Raw genomic sequence first — 23924 nt, 5'->3', positions numbered from 1 at the left:
TGGCGTTGCCTGAGAGACTGTACGCAATGTGGAGGAGAATTACTTTGGCAGAGCAGCGTGAGCGGGTGTTGGTTTTGAGAACATTCTCTATGCTAGGGAATTCTGCGCCTTGGGCAGTGAGGTGACGGACTAGTGGCTTCCTGGCGCTCAGGCTTTGCTTAGGGCGGCCGGCCGAGGGGTCTCCGCGGCGGGTCCTGCTGGCTGTCAAAATGGCAGCGCCCAACTGGGACAGGTCCGGTTGAAGCGGGAGATTAAGTTCCTTTCCTGTAAGTGAGCAAGCTTGCTGCGCTTTCGATTTTGAACATCCTGCGTCTAGGTTTCTTGGGAGAGTGGCGGGTGAGTGGTGGCCTTGCTGCTGCGTGGGGGTGTGACGTACCTTGTTGGTGCGGTAGCAAGTTTGCACTTGACTGCGAATTTTTCCCATTTCCCCATTATTCCTTGAGGCTTTTGAGATTTTACTTTTGAGTCAAGTGTCTCCATAGTTTTGAAGTCTATTAAGTGCGCAAACAAGGCAGAAGCCTGGGCCGTAGACGTCGTGATTAATTAAAGGGACGTTTAAGTCTTTAGGGACTCTCGGGGTCATTTCAAACTGAAGAGAAGCTCTCCCTTGGCTTTTCTCGGAAGACTTCAACTTTTCTGAATCAGCGTATGAAAGTGGTGACAAAGTTCCTCATTCTGGACTTTGAGGATGGGAGCAGAGAAGCCTCAGCCCGTTCAGGTTACTGTGTTTTGAAAGCATGTCTTTGTTACTTTTGGAATTTATGTAAGCGACATTGGGAAGAGCCGCAGCTTCTGCCCCAGAACATAGCGAGGAGTAACTTCATGTGTCAAAACCAAGTTTGCTTTAACATGTGTTCCCATCTCTTGGTATATCGGGTTTTGAAACCATATTTGCTCTTTGTTGAAGCAACTGCATATCTTGAGAACTTTAAGGTTGGAAAACACTTCTCTGACCTCGCTATGCTTTAGTGTACTTGTAACCCCACGTCTTTGCATCCAAATATACTTGCTAGTCAAGATGCAATCGCATTAAGGCAAAGGCATTGAACAGAAAATGCTTTTATAAAAAATCTTTTAGGCCTATTCCCTATTGCCTATCTTTAAGATCTCCTACACCTGTGACTCTCAAAACATTGTTTTTTTTTTTAAAAAAAAACAGGATAGTAGGATGTCTCTGTCATTGTCGCTGGTTGTTCAAGTCCTTTTCTCAAGTTTCTTGGATGGGCTTTTAATATTTTGAGTTTTCCTTTGGGATTTTTAAAAAAGATCCATGACTAAGGGAATTGCCCGTTGCTATGGAGTAAGTTCTAGACCTCTGTTTTTCTTATGATGATACGCTATGAAATAATATGTGATGTGGGAAAACCACAATGTTAGTGAAAGTTAATGGAGAGAAAATTATCAAAGTGAGAAATAAAGAACATAATTTTTGCTTGTTTAAAAACAGCTGGAGGTGGCCATGGTGCTGCATGGCATGATCTCAGTGAGTTCGAGGCCACTGTGGCCTACATAGTGACTTCAAGGCCATTCTGAACTATACATAGTGAGATCTTGGCTCAAAAACCCAAACGAAAACAACAACAGTAGGGATAACTTTTCTTTCTCTCTTTTCTTGGCTTTAGCTTACATTTTTTTTTTTTTGGTTTTTTTGAGACAGGGTCTCACTATGTAGTTGAGACTGGCCTGGAACTCACTATGTGGCCCAGGCTGGTCTCAAACTCACAGTGACCCTCTTGCCTCAGCCTCCTGAGTGCTGGGATTAAAAACAACTAGATTACAGGTGTGCGCCACCATGCACGGCTTAGTTTACATTTTGAAACTAAAATTGGCATAATTACTGTATGCAATTTTTTATGCCTAATTTATTAGGGAATTTAATCATTAGTTTATGTTATGTATATTAATAACTTTACTATAATCAATTAAAACTTTTTAAAAAACATGTAAAGTTTAAATTATATGCTGTTATGTATTTTAGTATGCATTCTATGCTACATCAAGGTTTTTCTTAAGTAATAGTGATAAATTCATTGTCTGTAGCCACTATGACTTAGGCCTTAAAATGTAAAAGTTTTCTTATTCACTTATGTGTAGTTCAGGTAAGTGTCAACTGTGTATAGTTCTTTACCTCTTTAAAAGCATGCCTTACTTTGTATTAAAAGTAGGGATGTGAATAAGCACTTAATACTTTTTAACAGAAATTTCTCTTACCATAATAAGCAGTATAACAATGTACTCCCCTTAGCTTAAATATCAAAGTAATATGTCAGGAAAATCTTTTGTAGCAAAAGGAATTCATTATGTGGAACATGAATCTAAATCCTTTTTTTTTCTTCAGTACTGGGATTTGAACTCAGTATTTCACAGTGAGCTACATCCTGCCTTCCTTTGCTTTTATTTTGCTTTGTGATAGGGTCCTGCTAAGTTGCTAAGTCGCCCAGGATGGGCTCAAACTTTGTATTCTGTTGCCTCAGCCTGCTGGAGTGCTGGAATTACAGGCATGCCAAGTCTGGCTGGATCTAAGTCTTGATTATACATTTCATTTGTTTTTATTGACCTGTTATTCAAATAGAAAATGAAGATGAAAGAGACCATAGCATCACCTAAATGATTTCTACAGATGAACAAGTTGAAACTCTTCTTCATTCATTCCTTTTCCTGTGTGCCACACAGTGTCTAAAATGATACAGGTACAGTGATGATTCCCCTCCCTCCCAAAAAACCTATAGGGGAATAGATAAACAAAGTCATACTTTATTTTTGATAGGTGCTGTGATTGACAGCTTTATCAAATGCTAGGTATCGGATACCCCTTCAGAAAATCTCAGTCTCCTGCTCAGTGCTCTAATACAAGGTGAGAAGAAAGACTTAGAGACGAATGAGAAAGAGAGAGAGAGAGAGAGAGAGAGAGAGAGAGAGGGAGAGAGAGAGGGAGAGAGGGAGGAGAAAGAGAGGAGAAAGAGAGGAGAGACAGAAACAGAGACAGAGACAGGGAAATGGGAAATGGGATGGTTAATACTTGAGCAAACAAAGACCCTGAACAGCCAGAAACTCTGATATTTGTTGGTTACACATAGTTGGGGTGAGGGGACTATGTGTGGTTGTTAGGGATAAGTTGCTGATGCAGGCAAGGCTTGTAAAAGAAGCATCAAAGTATTCTTGTGTTGGGAACAATTAACCTTGTCTTTTCAGTTAAGGGTTCATATCTGGGAACAGAATTTGGGTGAGTGTTACTCTGACCTCGGCTGTCATGTTTTCTCATATCCTTGTCCTGCCACAGTGCACCTATGAGTCACATGGGCTTCCATCAGACTCACTTTTTAAAATGAGCCAATTTTGGGATTAACTGTTTACAGCCTGCACTGCTTATAACTTGCTTTGGGCATAATCAACTGGACAGTCTCCCACAACTAGGGGAGCATAGAGAGGGATATTCACCTAGGACTTTAACCTTAGAGAAGATTTTCCATCAAAGAAGATAACTCCAGAATGAGTAGTAAGATCCATCTGAATGGGCTAAGTTAGAGATTGCAGTGTGTATTTAAGGCACAGAACCATGTGTAGCAATCTGTTTAGACAGCTCTGAGTGGTTTAGCTCTGAGGTAAGAAGGAAAGGACCTTCTATCAGAATGTGAAGTGGTGAGTATGTACTAGCTTTTTTTTTTTTTAGTGATGCTTCCTTTCTGTTTGGAATAAGTTATTTTGTCCCCTGTGTACAGGCTAAGTTATAAGTCAAGTACACCTTACAGATGAACTATTGAAATGGAGGTTAGTTTACCAGGTGTTGATAGACTTTTGTTTTAAGCCATGATTTCAAATTTGTGTTCTAGAAACACTGAAATTCTATTTCTTTATCTGTGCATTCAGCATGTAGCTGAGAGGCCTGGTACTTCAAGTCAGAATTCTTGGGGTAATGTGAGGGTTCTAAATCAAGCACAGACCCTGTTTTCTTGGACTTTGTAGTTTACATACATTTGCACATAATTACAGTACGGGTTGGGAAGTACAGAGTGCCAGAGAGAAGGGCTGGTCCAGTGACACTGGGCTCTGCAGGGAGAGCTTGTGTCCATCCCTGATGCCCAGGCCACACATCAGACCAATTCAGCATGTGTGTGCTAAACTTCCTGGTGAGTGCATATGCTAGGCTTGGGAAACGATGATGTCCGTGTCTTAAGGTTTTAGGAGGACATAGTGTTTGTGTTTAAACAGTTAAAGGGTTTGGATATGTGAGGTGGTAGTGAAAGGGTTTCTCCAGGAGGAATGTTTGTCCTTTCCCTTGGATAGTGAAGAAGAGTGGCCCTGAGTGAGGGTTAGGGAGCAAATATTCATGGCTTAGAGAAGAGCGGGGCAGGGCTCTGTGTAGGGCTGGAAGGTAGAGGAGCATGTGAAGGTGATCTTAGGAGAGGTACAAGTTCAGCCGTACATGGTCAGATGCACAGAGCACAACCCTATGCCATCTCACTTAATCCTTCTGTGACTGTATGGGTGAGCTGGTCCCTCTGCTTAACAAAAGGGCTGTGAGAGGTTAGGTCATTCACCCACCATCAGAGAGCTGGGAAACGCCTGGGGTGACTTTGGCCCAAGATGCGATGTGCTTCTCTGTGTTACCACACAGTTTCACAGACGGTGTTCAGTGCCAGCTTCCGGATTTGACATTCATTCACTTTTCTTGGATACTGTGGGTAAGTTTTAGTCACATTTGCATTTTAATTTGGTTGGCTTCTCACTTATTTGTAAAACTAACTGGTGTGTATAAATATGCAGATACTCTCATGTTGATTTTTATACTTTCTTTTTAGTCTTTTAAGATGAATTTACATTTTCTTCTATTAACCTCTCTTTGAAAAGACATGGAGCCTTTTTTAGGTGGTCTATTTATGTGTGTGTGAGAAACATTTCCTCTTGGGATTTCTGAGACTCATATTTCGGTAGAAACTTTTCAAATAGATTCAAGAAAATCTATTCTCTGTTTTCAGTAATTTAGAAAGCCATAATGTGTCACAACTAGATATTCTAGCTTATTAATTAATTGAGCTCCCTTACTTGTGGGAAATAATGATGAAATTGACAATTGATTTGGGAAAATTACATCATGTCACTCGGTTCTAGGAATTTTTTTGTTTTTTTGTTTTTTTTTTAAGAGTAGTTCTTTGCCTTTCAAGGAAAGAAACCATCATTTCCAACCACAAATCTTTACCAGCATGAGGACTCTTTGCCACTGTGTTTATTTTGTTACAATTCACCCTCATCCTTCTTTTCTTACTAGTTAATGGCGATAACTACTGTATTATGTTTTTGTATGATCCATATATTTTAGAATGGTTTGTTATATTTGTGATAATAATGAAATTCTACTTACGTAGAGTTTATTTTTCAGGAGTTCTGTTGTGCACTTTGCTACCATCTCATTGTTTGTAAAGATCAGTTTCAAGTTGGTCACTTCTTTGGTGTTCCCTAAAGACTCCTGTATTGACAGCTTGGACCCCAGTTCAGGGCTGTTCAGTGATAGTGCCTACTTGGGCGGGCAGGGCACTGGGAGCACGGCTTTGAATGGTTAGAGATCTGTCTTCTGCTCCTTCCTCTCTGGCTCTTTCCCTTTTGCTTGGCTTCCTGGCTGTCATGAGGTGAACCACTTTCCTCTGCCATGCCTTTCTACCAGAAAACTGCCTTGGAATCAGCTGACAATGAACGGAAACATTAGAAAGCATGAGACAAAATAGAGCTTTTCTCTTTTAAGTGGTGAAATCAGGGATTTGTCCCAGCAATGAAAAGGTGACTGATACGAATGGGGAGTAATGGCTGTCACCTCTTGTTTGTTCAGATGAATTGTTTGTTTACAGAAAACATTCAGGCTTTACAGTCTTGACTCTTTGTTTAGATTTTACTAATCACTGGAGAAATACCAGGTCAATATTTAAAGATATGCAATACTGCTGGGGATTTGGCTCAGTGGTTCTGCCACCTGCCTTGCAAGTGCAAGGACCAGAGTTCGATCCCCAGTACCCAAAGATATGCAGTACTTAGCTCTCTGCATTAATTGATTTCTTGGAAGTAGCTACATCTTTGAGACTATTCTTAGGAGACTAGCCAGGCACAGTGGTGCAGGTTTGTGATCTCAGCACTCTAGAGGCTGAGGCAGGAGAATTACTGTGAGTTTGAGGTCAGCCTGAGCTACACAGTGAGTTCAGGGCCCAGCATGGACTACATAATGAGACCCTGTGTCCAGGAATAAAGAAAGAAAGAAAGAAAGGATACAGGGGACTATTATTAACAATAGAAGTTATACATAGAATTTATGATGTCTTTGCCATTACAGTGAGTACTTTTATATGATTTAACATTTAATAACTTTTCAATCTAAAAATTTGTTTGCTGAGCACAGTGGAAGCAATTCAGTTTGGCTGACTTGTAGTCTGTAAGTATCATTGTGAGCTTGCATTAACTAATAACATTCAAGGTCAATAAGAGCCTGGCTGTGTGAAACCATTATAGCAATATTGGCAGACAGGGAAACAGAATTAGCTTCGGTTAGTGAGGATAAGAATACTGGGAGGATTATCTTCATAAAAATTCCTGGAATTCTGGAGTGCAGAGGACAGTAAAATGGAGGAATCATTAAAGAGGAAAGCATGGCATTGGCATTTTTGATTAAGGACATTTTATCAGTCAGATTTCTGTTAATGTTACAAAGATCTACAATGATGTAGTTGTAAAGAGGAAAGTCTTATTTTGGCTCATAACTTTGACTGACTGGGCCCAGTCCTTTGCTTTGGGCTTGTGGAGCATATTGTGGAAGGAGCGTTTGGTAGAACATAGTCATTCACTTCATGGCTGGAACTTGAAGAAGATAAGAATCTTTCTTAGGTACACAACTCCATTGACCAACACCTCCTTACCAGGTCCTGACTTTTAAGAAGTGTCAGTAGCACTAAGCCCCAAACTGTCATAGACATGCTAGTGCATTTCATGTCTCTGAGCACTTTGAATATAGGTTCTTGCACCCTAGCGTTATGACTTTAACCATTATGATCCTGTTTGCACCTTTGGCTTCTGGGTGCTCGAGAAACGGCGATGGTAATGATCTCAGAAATGGCGATGATGGTGATCTCAGAATAGTTCTTGGATAAGCCCCAGTCTTCCAGGAATCTCCTGTAGTCCCTCCCTACTTTTTAAAGCCTCCAAGTAAACTGTTCCAGATTGATTCATTTCAGGACATGCATGGGGTTTGCAGGAACTTGCAAAATGGAATTTCAACTTGTTGGGACAAGTGGGACCTCTAATCTTAGTTCTTTGAGGTATCTCGATATTGATTTCCACAGTGGTTGTACCAGTCTGCACTCCCACCAACAGTCGAGGAGGGTTCCTTTCTCCCCACAGCTCTGCCAGCATTTGTTATTGGTTGATTTATTGATAGCAGCCATTCTTTCTGGGGTGAGGTGGAATATCAGTATTATTTTCATCTGTGTCTCTTGAATGACCAGTGATATTGAACATTTTTTCATATGTTTATTTGCTGCTTTTACTTCTTTGAGAAAGTGTTCATTTCAGATGCCCATTTTTGAATTGGGTCTTTGTATTGGGGGGGTCCTGACTTTTTTGAGTTCTTTATATATTCTAGATAGTAGACCTTTGTCTGAGGAACAACTGGTAAAAAATTTTTCCCATGTTGTAGGTTTTCTCTTAGCTCTGTAGGTGGTTTCTCTTGCAATGTAGAAGCTTTTTAATAAGATGAGATCCCAGTTGTTGATTCTTTATGCTAGTTCCTGTGCTACTGAGGATTTGTTCATAAAGTCTTTTCCTATGCCAATGTCTTTAAGAGTTCTACCTATCTTCTGGAAAGTTTAGTGTTTCTGTTTTAATATTTAGATCTTTAATCCACTTCCATTTTAGTTTAGTGCATGGTGAAAGATTGGCAAGTTGAAATCCAGTTTTTCTAACACCATTTATTAAAGAAGCTATGTTTCCTCCAGTGAGGAGGCTTGGCTTCTTTGTCAAAGATGAGGTAGCTGAGTATGTCTGGAATTGATCCTGCATCTTCTAATGTATTCCACTGATCCTCAGGTCTGTTTCTTTGCCAGTACCATGCTGTTTTTATCACAGGGCTTTGTAGTACAGCTTTAACTTGGGAAATGTGATATCCCCTGCCATGTCTCTGTTGTCTAGAATTGCTTTTGCTATTCTAGGTCTCTTCTGGTTCCAGATGAATTTTTGGAATGTTTTCTCTAGTTCTGTGAAATACATTGTTGGGATTTCGATCAGTATTGCACTGAATCTGTATAGCAGTTTTGGAAGTATGGCTATTTTTACTATATTGGTTCCTCCTACCCAGGAACAGGGAATGTCTTTCCATATTCTTAATATCCTCTTTGATAAGATACCTTATTATTGTTGTTGTTGTTCCTATTTGCACTCCTTAGTATTGTGAGCTGTTCTTAAAGTGAGATTGACTGAAGTTGTAAGTTACAGGAAACCCAGGTGAAGTGGCTTTAAGCCATCAGCATGGCTTCTTTACAGTGGCTCCCATGTCAGGAGAGTGTAGAAACCAGATGGACTTCAGTGTTGGTTGCTTTGAGTGGTGTCACCAAAGATTTTGTTTTGTTCTTTTCTTTACCTATTTTCTCCAGTGTCAGCTTCCTTCTTAGACTGGTGTCCTCTCTTTAGTGTGGAAAGTCATCAACAATTCTGTGATGCTTGAGAATGAGAGCGCTTCTGCACCCAGCATGCCCCCATTCCTTTCCGTTAGCCCCACCAGCCCTCACTAGTTGTATGTTCCTCCATCTCTGAACCAGTATCTGCATGAGAGAGTGTGGTGATTGTAGGTGAGTCCCCTGCCTGCCTCCTAGAAGAAATGTGTAGGCTGGGAGAGTTGGGGGTGGGTATGGAGACATAGGGTATACACATTGGTAAGGGAGGGGAACTGCTTCTTGGGAAAGGCACTAGAACACTCTTGACAGAGTTATACATTTCTTTATGAGATTGTTTGATAAATATTTTTCTCTGATATCAGGCTGTATATGAGAATAAGAATTGAATCTGTTTTTGATTCCTGTTTTTCTAGCACTCAGTACATTATATCATTGAATACATTTGTTGAATGACTCAGGTAATCACATAAATTTTATGTAACTCACTTGTGAAAATTAGTGGGTGATCCACTATCGCCACTTCTCTTCAATATAGTTCTGGAAACATTAGCCACAGCAATTAGACAAGAGAAAGAAATTAAAGCAATAAAGATAGGAAAGGAAGAAGTTAAACTATCATTATTTGCTGATGATATGATACTCTACATTGAAGATCCAAAAAACTCCACCAAAAAACTTCTAGACTTAATTGACAGATTCAGTAAAGTATCTGGATACAAGGTGAATACCCAAAAATCAATAGCCTTTCTATACACAAATAACAGACAGACAGAAAGAGAAATAAGGGAAAAAATTCCTTTTACAATAGCATCCAAAAAAATGAAGTATCTAGGAATCAATCTAACAAAAGAAACAAAAGATCTCTACACTGAAAACTACAGCACTCTGAAAAAAGAAATCGAAGAGGATATAAAAAAATGGAAAGATATCCCCTGCTCCTGGGTAGGAAGAATCAACATAGTGAAAATGGCCATACTACCGAAACTGCTATATACATTCAATGCAATGCCAATTGAAATTCCAACACTATATTTCACAGAACTAGAAAAAAGAATCCAAAAATTCATTTGGAACCACAAGAGACCTAGAATAGCAAAAGCCATTATAGGCAACAGTCACATGGCACCAGGTGTAACAATTCCCAATTTGAAACTATACTACAAAGCCACTGTGATAAAATCAGCATGGTACTGGCAAAGAAATAGGCCTGAGGATCAATGGAACAGACTGGAAGACACAAAAACAAATGCAGATGTACTCAGCTACCTCATCTTCGACAAAGGAGCTCACCATCCTCAGTGGAGGAAAGATAGCCTCTTTAATAAATGGTGTTGGAAAAACTGGATATCAACCTGTCACAGATTAAAATTAGACCCTTATCTTTCGCCATGCACTAAATTAAAATCCAAATGGATTAAAGATCTAAATATTAAAACAGAAACATTAAACTTGCTGGAAAGTAAGTTAGGCAGAACTCTGGAAGACATTGGTATAGGAAAAGACTTTATGAACAAATCCTCAGTAGCACGGGAACTAGCAGAAAGAATCAACAACTGGGATCTCATCTTACTAAAAAGCTTCTGTACTTCAAAAGAAACCATTAGCAGAACTAAGAGACAATCTACAATGTGGGAAAAAATTTTTACCAGCTGTACCTCAGACAAAGGACTATTATCAAGGATATATAAAGAACTCAAAACAATCAGTCCCCCCAAATATAAAGACCCGATCCAAAAATGGGCATCCGAAATGAACAGACATTTCTCATACAAAGAAGTGAAAGCAGCAAGAAAATATATGAAAAAATGTTCCACATCACTGGTCATTCGAGAGATGCAGATGAAAACAACACTGAGATTCCACCTCACCCCACAAAGAATGGCTGCTATCAAGAAATCACACAATAACAAATGTTGGCGGGGTTGTGGGGAGAAAGGAACCCTCCTCCATTGTTGGTGGGAGTGCAGACTAGTGCAACCACTATGGAAATCAATATGGAGATACCTCAAAGAGCTTGGACTGGAGGTTCCATTTGACCCAGCCATCCCTCTGTTGGGTATCTTTCCAAGAGAACTAAAAGAATCATATCACAGAGAAGTATGTGCACCCATGTTTATAGCGGCACAGTTTGTAATAGCTAAATCTTGGAAACAACCTATTTGCCCATCCGTTGGAAACTGGATAAAGAAGTTGTGGTTTTTCTATAAAATGGAATATTACTCAGCCATAAAGAGCGAGAGAATAGATTCATTCATAGGAAAATGGATACATATTGAAGATATACTCCTAAGTGAAATAAATAAGTCCCACATGTGTAAATACCAAATAGTTTCCCTGGTGTGAATATTCTGCAACAATGCATAAGATTCTAATAAGATTACTGACATTTAGAAATGGGAGGAAAGGAGCTAAAGGTGTAGGGAAGGTGTGATACGTAGGGGAAGAACAAAAAGGGAAAAGAAAAAAATGTGAGAGAATGAAAAGATGAAAATAAAGTGTTTGTAGATGGGGAGGGGAGGAGGGGGTGAAGGGAGGGCAGAGGTAAGGGGAAAAAATGAGAATCAAGACTTGTCATGTAGAGGTACAAGATCCCAACAATGAATGTAACTGTACTGTATCCCTAAATGTACCAATAAACTCAATAAAAAAAAAAAAAAAAGAAAATTAGTGGGTGATCTTGGCAGATAGCATTAATTGGCTACTCATCAACCCTTGCTTTGTTTGAGTGGTCATGTCTGGTTCCTGAAAATGAATCTTTATGGTCTAGGGTAAATTTGGTGATTCAGTTCCCTCTTTATCAGTACTTGTTCTAATAACCAAGGGTAGCTAGAAGGCATAAATCTGCCAAATGAGACAGAGAGGAATTGGGTGGAAGGTTGCTGGGAAAGATTTTGCTTTTTGAAAAAACTTGGAGCCAGTCATGGTACTGGGTGTCTATAATCTGAGTACTTTGGGAGGCTAAGACAGAAAGATCATATGTTCAAATCCTGCTCAGACAACTTAGTGAGACCCTATCTCAAAAAAAAGGGAAGGGGGTTAGGGATGTAGGGTTTGATCCCCAACAGTTGGATATTGGTAGAAAAGAGTTTATGCCGCTTCTTCTCCTGTGTGGGAACTGGTGTGGTCACTGCTTGGTGCTCAGCTGCCATGTGGCAAAAGCATGAGGGAAAGGACAAGGCCATACAAAAGATTCTAACCTAGCCTGGCTTCACTGAGCCTCGTAATGCACCCTGGGACTGAGTGCTTATGTCTGTCACTCTGGAATTCTTGTGTTGACAAGATACATCTTTCTCATTTCAGCTAGGACTAGTTGGACTTTTCTGCTGCTTGCAACTCAACAACAACAACAACAAAAAAAACAGAACATCTCCACATTAGACTTGTAAACAGTTTTTATTTGACATTTTCTCATGCATAATTTAAGATTGTTGCCAGGTGTGGTGGTGCACACCTGTAATCCCAGCATTCTGGGAGGCTGAGGCAGGAGGATAGAAAGTGGGAGGCCAGCCTGGGCAACTTAGTGACTTCATTAGACCTTGTCTCAAAATTAAAATAAATAAAAAAGGGCTAGGGATGTAGCTCAATCAGTGTGAAGGGCTTCGGTTCAATTCCTGGTACCCATTTTCTTTGCTAATTATGATGCTTTGGGATATTTTCATGTATTTATTTATTTACAGAAATTTGCTGTATGTACACATAGACCAATGTGACTTTTACTTCAAGACGTTTGTACAATGGGCCTTGGTTCAATTCCTGGTACCCTGTGTGTGTGTGTGTGTGTGTGTGTGTGTAAACCCATTTTCCTTGCTAATTATGATGCTTTGGGATATTTTCATGTATTTATTTATTTATTTACAGAAATTTGCTCTATGTACGCATAGACCAATCTGACTTTTACTTCAAGATGTTTGTGCTTGAAGACCCCGCTCTTGAACAATCTGCCTCATCCAGTCCCTGATCACTCCACCTAAATGTCACTTTTCAGAGAAGTGTTCCTGACACCAGCCTAAATTACAGCCTCCTGACTTTATTGTTTCTTAAAACATTTTATTCTTTAACTTCACCTTTTATCATTTAAAATTATATATCTGCATAATGATGATCTATTGGTAGTGACCTTTAAATAACAGACTGTGAAGAGGAATGATATTTATTTGGGAATAATCTGCCAGCATTTCAGTTCAGAACACACATGTCATAGAAAGCAGGAGTATATTTGCAGGAGATGAGAGTGAGAAAGTTAAAGGCAAAATGAGAATTGCATAAGTTATTTTGAAATCGTAATCTTTGCCTCTGGGAGTTAATGACAAGGGTGGCACCAGGGCAAGGTTGGATGGCACAGGCACTATCTGGATGGACGTCCTTGTGGAGTCATCTTTGCACAAGTGTGTGGTTCTGGCAGGATCTTGTGATAATTTTTTATATTGGACGTTTGTGCATGAAACCCTCTCCTTTATAACTTTTTGGCTGTATGAATTTTATTTTATTTTGTTTGAGCTTGACACAAGCAATTCTATTTTGATTCTGTTAAGCCTCACATTAGTTTAATGTTCATTTCTCCAAACCAGAGCACCAGGTGCAAGAGGGCAGGACTGTGTCTGTTTTATTCATCATGGTGGGCATAAAGTTTAGTAAGTGCTCCGGAAATATTTGCTGAGTGAGTGAGTGAATAAAGGAAATAGTGTAAGCCCAAAATCTTTAGTTTTCTGCATCTTTCACCCTCTTGTCCCATCAGCATTAGTAATTTTAGGTAACACACGATGTTTTTCCACAGCATACGTTTTGTTGCATTTGTTCTGATTACATTGGTCCCTGTTGGTCAGGGTTTAAGGTTAGATTTTATACTCCTAGATCTTAATTTTCTTTGCCTCGGGAAAATATAATGGAGCAGCAATGTCACTTAGTATATTAAGCATCATTTCACTTTCTTTAGAAGAGTGATACATATTTTAAACACTCTTATGATTTATTCTCCTAGAATTTTGCCTTAAAACTTGCTTTATTGGCACTATTTTTATAATTTGAAGTGAAAGAGCCTCTAGTAGTGAAAACAGTTATTTTATGCTTTTGGGTAATGCTGGAAGCATGGAAATGATGATTATTTAGCAGATTATTGTGTTTGGTTACTAGGCACATTATTTAGAATTGCATTTGGAAGCTGTATTTTCTCTGTAACAAAGTAGTCTCCGGAGGGGCAGTATGAATTATTGACAGAAGTTGCTGACTGACAGCACAGATACTTTTAAACACATTTTTTTACTTCTAGTAGCTAAGCTGTACTTCTAGATTGCTGATATTAGTTTTACTGTGTCTAGGGAGATTTATTTACACATTTTTGAAATGATTTTTAACACTGTGTGAATGTGATAGTAAGGGAGGAAAGTGGACTAGGATTTTGTTGATTTGGTTGCATTCACAGATGTATCAGGTTTTCCATATCATTTTAGGTAAGTCACTTAATGTTCACATGATCATTAATTCATTTCCTATATCAGGATACTGTTGAGATGTATTTAATAATTATGTTGGGGCAGCAGGCATAAAACTGAGCTGTCTTGGGGGCACTGAAATGTCCGGTCACCATATTTTTTACTCTGATCTGTAGTGACTGTTAGTATGCATACCCTTGTTACTTGGTGCCTTGCAAAATAAGGAAATCTCTGCTTTCATGACAAGACCATAGTTTGTTTTATTTCCAAAGAGATAGAAGTTTCAAGAAGTAAGAATCTGAGACTCACAAAGGGCTTCACTTCCCTTTTATTTCCTCTGGAATGGCTGCATCCTTGCCATCCTCTGCCCATGGGTGTGATTCTTCAGTGGTCCAGATTGTTTGGATCCCCAGACTGCTATGGCTCTGTGAGCAGCAGGAGCATGGGGGAGTGGTGACCAAAAGGGTATTCATGGGGCAAATTCACCAAGTATTCTACCTCTTTTATCACAGCACCGAATATAGAAATGTGGCTGCATGGTTTGGTTTAATTATAATCTTATTTTATATTGTTTAGGAGTCTAAAAAGAAAGCTTCTGAATATTAATAGGAACATAGAAAAGCAATGGGCTTTCATTACTGACTCACCTTAGGAGGGAAACTGCAGACTTTTCAGGTATTTTCCCTGTGGCTCTGCAGCCTGTGTTTTGGAAGGGGTACCTGGTCTTGCCTTCCTTAGGTTAACTCCTTCTGCCTCCTATAGAAAGGAAACATGGCTCAGCGTTAGCATGATGTGGCTTTGAGCCTCCTGCAGGAATTTTCTTGATGATCAAAGATAATACTCAGTTCCTTGACTTCCCAAACGATTTTTAATTAGTTGTTAGGCAAGGCAATCAGACAGACATTTGTACTCGGATCTCATACTAACTGAATAAAGTAGACATTGTTATCCATATTAAAAAAAATCCAACAAAAACAGAATCTCTTTCCACCCCTGCATTTAGAGTTTAAATAGGAGCCTCAGTTCACATGGCAGATTTGATATTTGAATCGAAGACTTTTTGATTCTAAAATCTTTGCTTGCTGTATGAAGCCTAAAAAGAGCCTTAATAATAATATTCATGGATAGCCATAATACCTATTTAGTTCAAATTTTCTATAATTAGCACCCTTCTAGAATGGCTAAGTATTTTTATTTCTGGGTATGCATTCATTTTATACTTTCATTTTCAGGTACTTGGTTGTCTAAGAGTTGGGTTCTGCATATTCTCTGGCTCTGTTTTTTTTTTGGTACCGAGCATCGAACTCAGGCCCTTGTGCTTGTGAGGCAGGCAGCGGAACCACTGAGCTAAATCCCTGGCCCTTCTTCGGCTGTGTTCTTGAAAAAAATACAATTTGTGCATAGGAGCTTAATACGATTGAAGCAACATGCATTCGAAGAATGTTGAGAAGAATGTTGAATAGTCAATCAATAATTGGATAAAACTTCAGCTTTAGTTTTTATTTTTGTTAAGTCCCTTTCCCCAACCTTTTTTCAACTTCTCATTTATTGTGGATTGTTTTGTTTTGGTTTGGTTTTTTGCTATTCTGTAGGTTCTGCAATTTGAGATGGAGGAGTCTGAATTTTAAAAGGATGCTCATTGTCCTGACAGCTCAGTCAGGTTTCCAGCCTGCATGCTACACAACTGTAGATGAGGGCTTGTGCATCCCTCTGTGTCCCCAGTGTCATCTGTAGGTTGAATGCAGTTTCCAGCATGTGTAGGTCCTCCCACTTGTCAAACACATCCAGGTAGTATGATGATGCTCAAATATACAGTGATTAAATGCTTCTATGATTCATTGATGCTTTCAAGTAACTTTGAATTTCATAGTGGATACTGAAAGTATGTATTTGATCTTAGTGGGAGGGTTGGATCATTTTTCAAAATTAAAACTTATTCTCAGAGTAAAATACTGTGGGAATGCCTGGTGAGGTCATAGTCAGTCCAGGATATCTCTCTCATGGTCCCCATATACTTCCTGTCTCTCCCATGACTGCAGAGCTTATTGTGATGCCTCCCTTTCCCCACGTGGTAAAAAGCCTGTCTTCAGTCTGTGTGTATTCTCCTGGTCAAGTCCTCTTTGGCTCCCACCTCTCTTTGTAAGTACAAACAATCAAAGTTTACTTCACCTCTGATGTAGCTCCAGTGTTGTTCATGTGCTGAATAACATATTAGTAGCTAGGTGCTGAAATACAGTACTAAAGTGACTACACTTCACACTGGTTTCAATAAATACTTGCTAATTGTTCAATTAGTCAATGGAATATCCCACTAAGGGCTATAATTTTATGATTTACCCATGTACCTTGGTTTTCTTATTTCTTTCCCCTCACAATTGGGTTGAGTTCATGCTGGAGGATTCTCATATTTGAGGCTGAGTAATGTGGTATTTGAAATGTGTGGTTCTGTTCTGATAGCTCAGCTCTTAACTCTTGGTTCCAGCACTCATGAGTGCCATCTGCATGAATGGGACTACTTGCTTGTTATATACTAGATATCTTTCTGCATCTCCTTAATTAATACTCAACATCTTCCAGAATGAGGAAACAGATGCCTATCTGGGATTTAAACATTTTATTGCCTTGACCTCCTCCAAAATCTTAATTTTGAGCATTTTTTTCTACTCCAGAGTTTCAGCTGACTCCCTCTGTTCCTACTCCTCTGCAGTTCTTTGAACATTTTAATAACTGTTTCTTCATTCTTCAGCAAGCCTCACAAATGCATCCTGACCTCTGTTGTAGGTCAGGATATTTACAGTTTCTTCTTTTAAATTTTGGCATGGGGATTTAACTCCGGCCCTTGTGCATGCCCAGCAGGTGCTGTACCACTGAGCTACACACCAGCTCTTTCGAGGTTCTTCTACAGATAGTTATTGTTGTCTTCTTACCTGCCCAGATGCTGCCTTGGGAAGTTATCCAGTGGCTCAGGCCAGGTGTCCTCCCCAAACAGCCCTCCCCTGCTTCTTGAGACAGTAGCATGCCTGCTGGTCATGGGTACAGGGACTTTCCCAGAAGCCCTCTACCCCTCCTGTCAGCCTTGCTTCATGTTTCCAGTGGTTTCCAGTGCCAGCTGGTGCGCATTTGTGGTCTACCTCACTATGGGATTTTATGTTAGTTTTATTTTTTGAGTTATACAAACTTGTTTTTGGGGAAAAAAAATCTTCTTTGCATTTTAATCTTTTTATGTTGCTTAGGATGGAACCAAGAGCCTTGCGCACTCTGCCTCTGAGCTGTACTCCCGGCCCTCCTATAACTTCTTTTTCATCTCATGTGTTGTCTTTGTCTTGTTCCTCCCCAACACTGCTGTCCCCCCCACCATAGGTGTGTGGCACTGGGGGTTGAACCCTGTAATGCTGTAACACCCATCTGCATTCCCAGCCTCCGTTTTTGATCCAAGGTCTTTATAAGTTGCCCAGGGTGACCTGGAACTTGTGATCTTCCTGCTGCCTCAGCCTTCCCAGCCAGCCCAGGGATTATAAGCTTGTGCAACCAATGCCCATTTTGTGAGTTGTTTGATTCATGAAGAGGAGACTGGAAATCAAAACATAGGTAGGACTGGGGAAATAGAGTGAGATTTCCTTAGTACCTATCTTGTACTATACTTTATTACATTCCATTTTTAATGGGAAACCTGGAAAAGATGGCACTATCCCTGCCTAATAGATGAATTAGTTTTAGCTTACAGATGGTGTGAATCACAGAGATATTCCAGCTGCACTTTGAAAACAAGGCTCCAGGACCTTGAAACTATAGGTCTATTGTTATGGTTAAGATCTAAAATGTCCTCCAGAAGTCTCATGTATTCATAGGTGGAGCTTTTGGAAGGTGATTGGATCAAGAGGGCACCGTACTTGTCCGTGGATTAATCTATTGATGCGTTTCTAGCTGAATGTGCTGGTAGGAGGCAAAGCCTGGTAGATCGAGGTGAGTCACTGGGGATGTGACCTGGAAGGGTATATTCTTGTTTCTGGCTCTTCCTCTTTTTCACTCTGCTTCCTGGGCACCATGAGTTGAGCAGCTGTCCTCTGCCATGACTTTCCACTAGGCTGCTGCTTCCTTGGAGCCAACTATTCATGGACTGAACCCACTCAAAATAAATTTTTTCCTCCACTAAGTTGCAGGTGTCAGCTTTTTTTTCCTCAGTGATGGGACAACTAGTTAATATAGGTATGTTTGTTCGAGGATTCAGATTCCTTCCTTGTCTCTCAGCTAAGTATTCCTTTCTTCTCTAGAAATAGGATGACTGGGGCTCGTAAGCTTTTCCCGTGTTCTGAGGTTCAGATTCATCCCAGATCATCAGAAAGACTCTCTGGGATGGAGCCCAGCAATAATGTCTTCTAAAAGCTTCAGGGACTTTTGTGAGCCTGCAGGATGCAGAACCACTGTCAGCAGGCTCAAGTGAGACAGCTGGTGAGATGACACAAGGCTCCCATCTGTGTTCCTTGTCCTGCCCAGCTATGCTCTTCCTATTCTAGTCCACACTGTGGGTGGAGACAAACCCATGAATTCAGTACCACAAGAAATAATAATTGTCACCTCCATCTCCTCACCAGAGTGCTCAGGAACAACTCAGATGGTGTGGTTAGCCATGCTCAAAGGTTCCTTGGTAAGGCCCTTTGGCCTGAGAGAAGCTACTCCTAAGGTGAGGAAGTCCTTCTCTTGAACTTTCCCTTTCTGAAGCAATTTTTAGAATCGATCCTGTCTATAACTTCAAGTATGTGACAGTTAACATCATACCAAGATTTTCTTATTCCATTTAAGCTGTCTTCTCATAATGGATGTGTCTCTTTCTTTTAGATTCTAACAGCAGATCTATAAAGTAAATCTAATGTTGCATGTACAGTAGCCAGAACTTACATCTTCGCTTGATTCTGGACTAGTTGTTGGCAAATCTTTCTCTAGAAGATATGAAGATGATTTCAGGAGCTTTTTGAAGATGCACAATACTTCTTGCCTTTCATTTTTCTGCACAGTATTTTTATTTGTATCCAGTAATATTTTGACTTGTTTTAGTAATTTATTCAAAATAGAAAATTTTTTTTGGTACTGAGAATTGATCTTGGGCCCTTGTGCTTGTGAGGCAGGCAGAGGAACCATTTAGCCAAATCCCTGGCCACAAAGAAAATTTTCATATAAAGCAATATTTGTAATATTGGGAAATCTAAAAAATTTAACAAATTATTATCTAATAGTTATTTTAACCTCCTAAGTTATGATTACATACTATTTGCAGTTCAAATTGCAGATATAGATTTTTTTGGGGGGGAACATAAAGCAGAAAAAGAGAAACTGGGCATTTCATGAAATTCAATGTTGACTTGAACAACCTGGATAGTCTGAGAACTAGTTTGAATGCCCCTGGGCTGTAATGGTGTTGGCATTTGTGTATTGCCAGTCTACAGCAGTGGTTTTTGGTTCTGGCTGCTCAGAAGAATCATTGCTAGTTTATAAAATTACTCATGTTATTTTACTCTCCCTTCCCCCATCAAACTAGTGTCTGGAGCTGGTGCCTTGGTGAAGGTGTTTGTGAATATCTTCCAGGTAATTCTGTTCCGCCAGAATTGAGAACTGCTGGTCCCGCTGCTGCCTCACTGATATATGTGACTGGTAAAAATTATACAATTGTCCAAAACTAGTTTTTCAATCTTGCAAGGCTGGCCTTGTTCAGCCTTTGAGGGCAAACACTTTTCCTAAGTTTTTTTTTTTTTTTTTTTTTTTTTCCTGTTTCACCAATAGATGATAGCTGAATACCTTTTTTTTAAGTGCACAGTAAATATTTTTGCAAATCATTTTCCTTTCTTTTGAGGTGCAGAAGATCCTGGAATTAACAGTGGTTTGATTTATGATTTTTTGACTCTATCATGGTACAAATGTAGAAGTTATTGAGTGGAAATTGTGCCTTGAGTTTTGAACTGAGATCTCTTCCCAGTCTTGGGATGTGTCCCCATCCTCTCTGGGGGTGCTGGGCAGTGACACCATGTAATCACCAGGGGAGACAAGTGACACTCTCCAGTGATGGCCATTGCTAAACTGTGTTGTTCGTGAGATTAGATACATTCTCTGATTGCCAACTTTTAAGATGGCTTTATTTTACTGTAACCCCATTGTGAGACAAGGAACAATACTCCAGAATTTAAGCTGCTTTCTAGTTCAATTAAAAAAAAAATCCAAAGTAGGTTGATTTTTTTTTTCAATTAAATTTAGTGGTACATTTTAGGTATATACGATGATCATATTCATCATAGGGAATTTATATCGCTACATGATATATGAAGTAGGCTGATTTTAGGTGGTGTGTAGCAGGCCAAGAAGGCCTGTGGCCAGGGGAGGGGGTATCCAGAGGGAGAGGGTGGTGGCAGTCTTGACACCCTGCAGGTTGCAGAGGACCTGGGTTGGCTTCTCCAGGCCTTAGTTTCTCATCTCTGTAAATTATGCAGTACAGGGACCTCTACAGGTGACTGTTACACTTTGAAATAAAGTCTCCTGCACCTCCTCAAGGCAGGCATAGTGTCCTACTGAGCCAATCTAAGAACACTGCCTGCAAGGAGAAGTAATTTTTCTCTAGTAGTGTTTAAGCCTCATTCAAGTAGATGCTGCCCTATAGCCAGCTTCTCCTTTCTGTCATTCCTGGATCAGATATGATTGAAGAGCAGGATAAAGTCACAAGGATGAGGTACAGTTTAGTGCTACTCAGAGCTCTTGCCTTATAGACAGGCAGTCACAGCATTGTCTTCCGATTAGTTGGTGCTTGTTATGTGTAGGTGTTTCGTTTTTGAAAAACTTTAAAAACACCAAAATGTAGCATAGAATGGCAACTCAGAGAATTTAAAAAATGGGTTGCTTTTAAAACAAACTAAATTGACCCAAGAAGTTTTTGAATGGCTATATTGTTCAGTTACGTTTTTTGGGGAAAGAAAGGAGATATAAATCCCTAATGTGCAGGTGTAGAGTTTTCTTTCTTTCTTTCTTTTTTTGAAGTACAACAACATAAATCTATTTACACGAGAAGCACATGTTTAGAAACAAAGAGAAAAAGTAAAACCTGTCAAAGTTAAGGAACACCAACATCCAAATGTTTTATACATTTGTTCTTAAAGAGATTATTCAATCTCTGTGAGGTATAAGGATACTGAAAATATTGAACCTAAAATCTATTCTTATGTAATAGCATATTATCATATATACCAGATTTAGAGTGAATATAGTTAATATTTGAAAGATATTTGTGGAATTTGGTCTTTCATCCCATGAAATACATTGACTTTTTTACTTGCTCAGCATTATTCAGTTTTTTTCCAATAAAAGCCTACTGCCACATTCTCAATTTTTACGCCTCTCATTTTAAAGGCTGTTATTATGCCCAACTCATTTTGGATATTCAATCTTAATAAATGAGGAAAGTATTGAACAGGAGTTCTTATGAGTTGGTATCTTATATCTTGCAGTTTGCTGTAGATTTCTAATCTTTAAAAATATTTTTTCCTTAAAATTGTGCTTTACCTGCAGTTAATCTGAATCCTGACCTCAAAGTACTCCACTGTTTTATATTGAAGCTTTTAGCAGTTACAATCTGATCCTGAGGTGTGGAAGGACTGCACACATTCCTGAGAGATGTGCTAGCAGCCTGTGCTCTACCCCAGCTTGTCTTGTCTGCAACCAGATTATCTCTTCCTGCTTTGTCTTCTTCAGTGTAATGTGGACCTGAAATAATCTGTCCTTCCTTTGTCCTCAGAACACTGTAAAGGTTAAGAACTTATTCTCCTTACTCCTATTTTCTGATATAAATTTAAGGTGTGGGGAGGAAGGGCTTGGTATTGTTGCTGAAGTCTGATCTTTTACTCAGAATGTCTATGTTAATGACATTTTATTTGTAAGAAGCTTAATTTTGCTTACTGAAATATGTTTGGGCAGAATGTCTTTACCCAGTGGATGAGCCAGCCGAAGTACATCACATAACATTGTCTTCTGTAATTGCTTAACCTCAGTGGGTTTTTCTGTTTTAGTTATCATTTTTTTTTTCATTAAGGCTAAAAAAAAATCAGAATCTGCCTGATATAAATGGCATAATTTTCACATTTGACTCATTTCTACGAGGTCCTCTGTGAGTTAGGTGAGGAGCAAGCACCACATCAGGAAGGGCAATCTGCTGTACTCAGCACAGTGTACTGATTCGAATGCTGATTCATCAGGAACACCTTCATAATCACAGCCAGAGCAGTGTTTAGCCAAATGTCTTGGTACCCCTGGTGCAGTCCCTGATGTTCACACTTAGCCCTGACACCGCACAGAAGCATGTGAAGTGCCTGGGTTGCAGAGGCACTGATGGGGTTCACTCCTTGAGTGTCTTCTCTGGCTCCCTTTGAAGGCTGGAGGTGTTTTCGGTCCTCCACCTGGGAGCTGTTCGTAGGCTGTGACAATGTGTGGGATCCTTCACACAACAACCGTGTTTACTGGGAAGAGATCGTCCACACAGTTTGGTGCCAGTCCCAGAGCTGGATTTTGTGCTTGAAGTCTGTGTAGGTTGTTTGTCCTTGGTGTAAATGAAAACAGTGCCCTCAAATGGAAACTGTTTAACCTGTGATGAAAATATCTCACTTACCGACCTTGTTAATATCATCACAAAAGAATTCAGCTGGTTAAAATTCCTAGTAATTCAGAAACTTGTTTAAATGTATCTTTTCTCTGCTAAGAAGTAACAAAATTAATAGCTCTTCCTGTACCTACATACCCTGAAGTTGGTGCTTCAAGAAATGAAATGACAAAAAAGTCAGGTGATTTAGAGAAAGAAGGGAACGACTTTGGGTAATATATGGACTATTGTCCTTCTTTCCTGTTGGAATAGATTTGGGTGTCAGTTAAATACTTTGCTTGATATTTCAAGTTTAATAAGACAGCTGCAGTATGTACTAAAATCAGTTTCCAGTACATGCTTAGCCTCTCCCATCTGAGTATGTTGGTACTTCAGTTTTCTTTAGCTGGAAACTCTGTTTCTGTCTTTGAATGACTTAATTTTTTTTTTTTTTTGTATTGGGGATCGAACTCAGGTCCTTCCACTTGTGAGGCAGACTGCAGCACCACTGAGCTAAACCCCAGCCCCTTGAATGAATTACCTTTTAATCTTGGCTTAAACATTACTTCCCCAAACAGGCATCCCCAGTCATATTTCTTTATCTACAACTAAAGTCCCTATACCTATTTTTAAGGTTTCTAATGATCTCATACTTGATTTGTTAGTATCCTTTGCTGTCCTATGTCTGTAACTGTATAATACCCATCACATAATAGCTCAGCAGATGCTTTAATGAAAGTGCTGTGATTACTTCCAGAAGACAGTATGGAAAGCATCTCTGACTAGTGGGTAGTCTGGTGATGAGAGCATTTTATATCTGCACCATCCGATATGGCAGCCCACATTCGGCTCTTGGATGCTTGAAATGTGGCTCGTGCAACTGAGAACTGAGTTTACATTTAGATTAAATTGAAGGAGCCACATGTGGCCAGTGGCCTATCATATTAGAACAGAGCTTGAGAATGTGATTTTATTAACTTGTGATGAATAAGTTATCTTCTGTGCCCTGAAGCACAGGTAATTTCTGAAACTAAAAAAGGGCATCAAAATGTAGTACCATGTGCTAATTCATTTTGCAACACATAGTAGGTGTGCTTTATGGTTTATCTGAAAATTATGTAGGGTTAGAAAATCTTATGTTGGGTCTGGGGATTTAGCTCAGTGGTTCTGCCACCTGCCTCACAAGTGCAAGGTCCCGAGTTTGATACCTGGTACCAAAAAAAAAAAAAAAAAAAAAATTTA

At 39.5% G+C, this 23924-nt stretch overlaps 1 protein-coding gene across 5 annotated transcripts in view; it reads left to right on the top strand.

The window, feature by feature from the left end:
- Window positions 1-189: 189 nt before the first annotated feature.
- Window positions 190-23924, top strand: part of Fars2 (phenylalanyl-tRNA synthetase 2, mitochondrial) — a 445419-nt gene continuing 421684 nt past the window's right edge. For 2 of the 5 annotated variants that reach the window (XM_010622793.2, XM_010622792.3), the window contains exon 1: window positions 700-718. Coding sequence is in view for 1 of the 5 variants with exons in the window: in XM_033761935.1 (XP_033617826.1) it covers window positions 2682-2690 (9 nt within the window). In the remaining 4 variants the exon portion in view is untranslated. The other 3 variants (XM_033761935.1, XM_010622796.3, XM_010622794.3) reach the window with 3 other exon arrangements.

This window comes from Fukomys damarensis, unplaced genomic scaffold (genome assembly GCF_012274545.1).
Source record: "Fukomys damarensis isolate Sample0158 unplaced genomic scaffold, DMR_v1.0_HiC HiC_scaffold_10, whole genome shotgun sequence".
NCBI lineage: Eukaryota > Metazoa > Chordata > Mammalia > Rodentia > Bathyergidae > Fukomys > Fukomys damarensis.
Note: the sequence above shows the minus strand (reverse complement) of the source record. Positions and strands in the feature narration are given on the sequence as shown.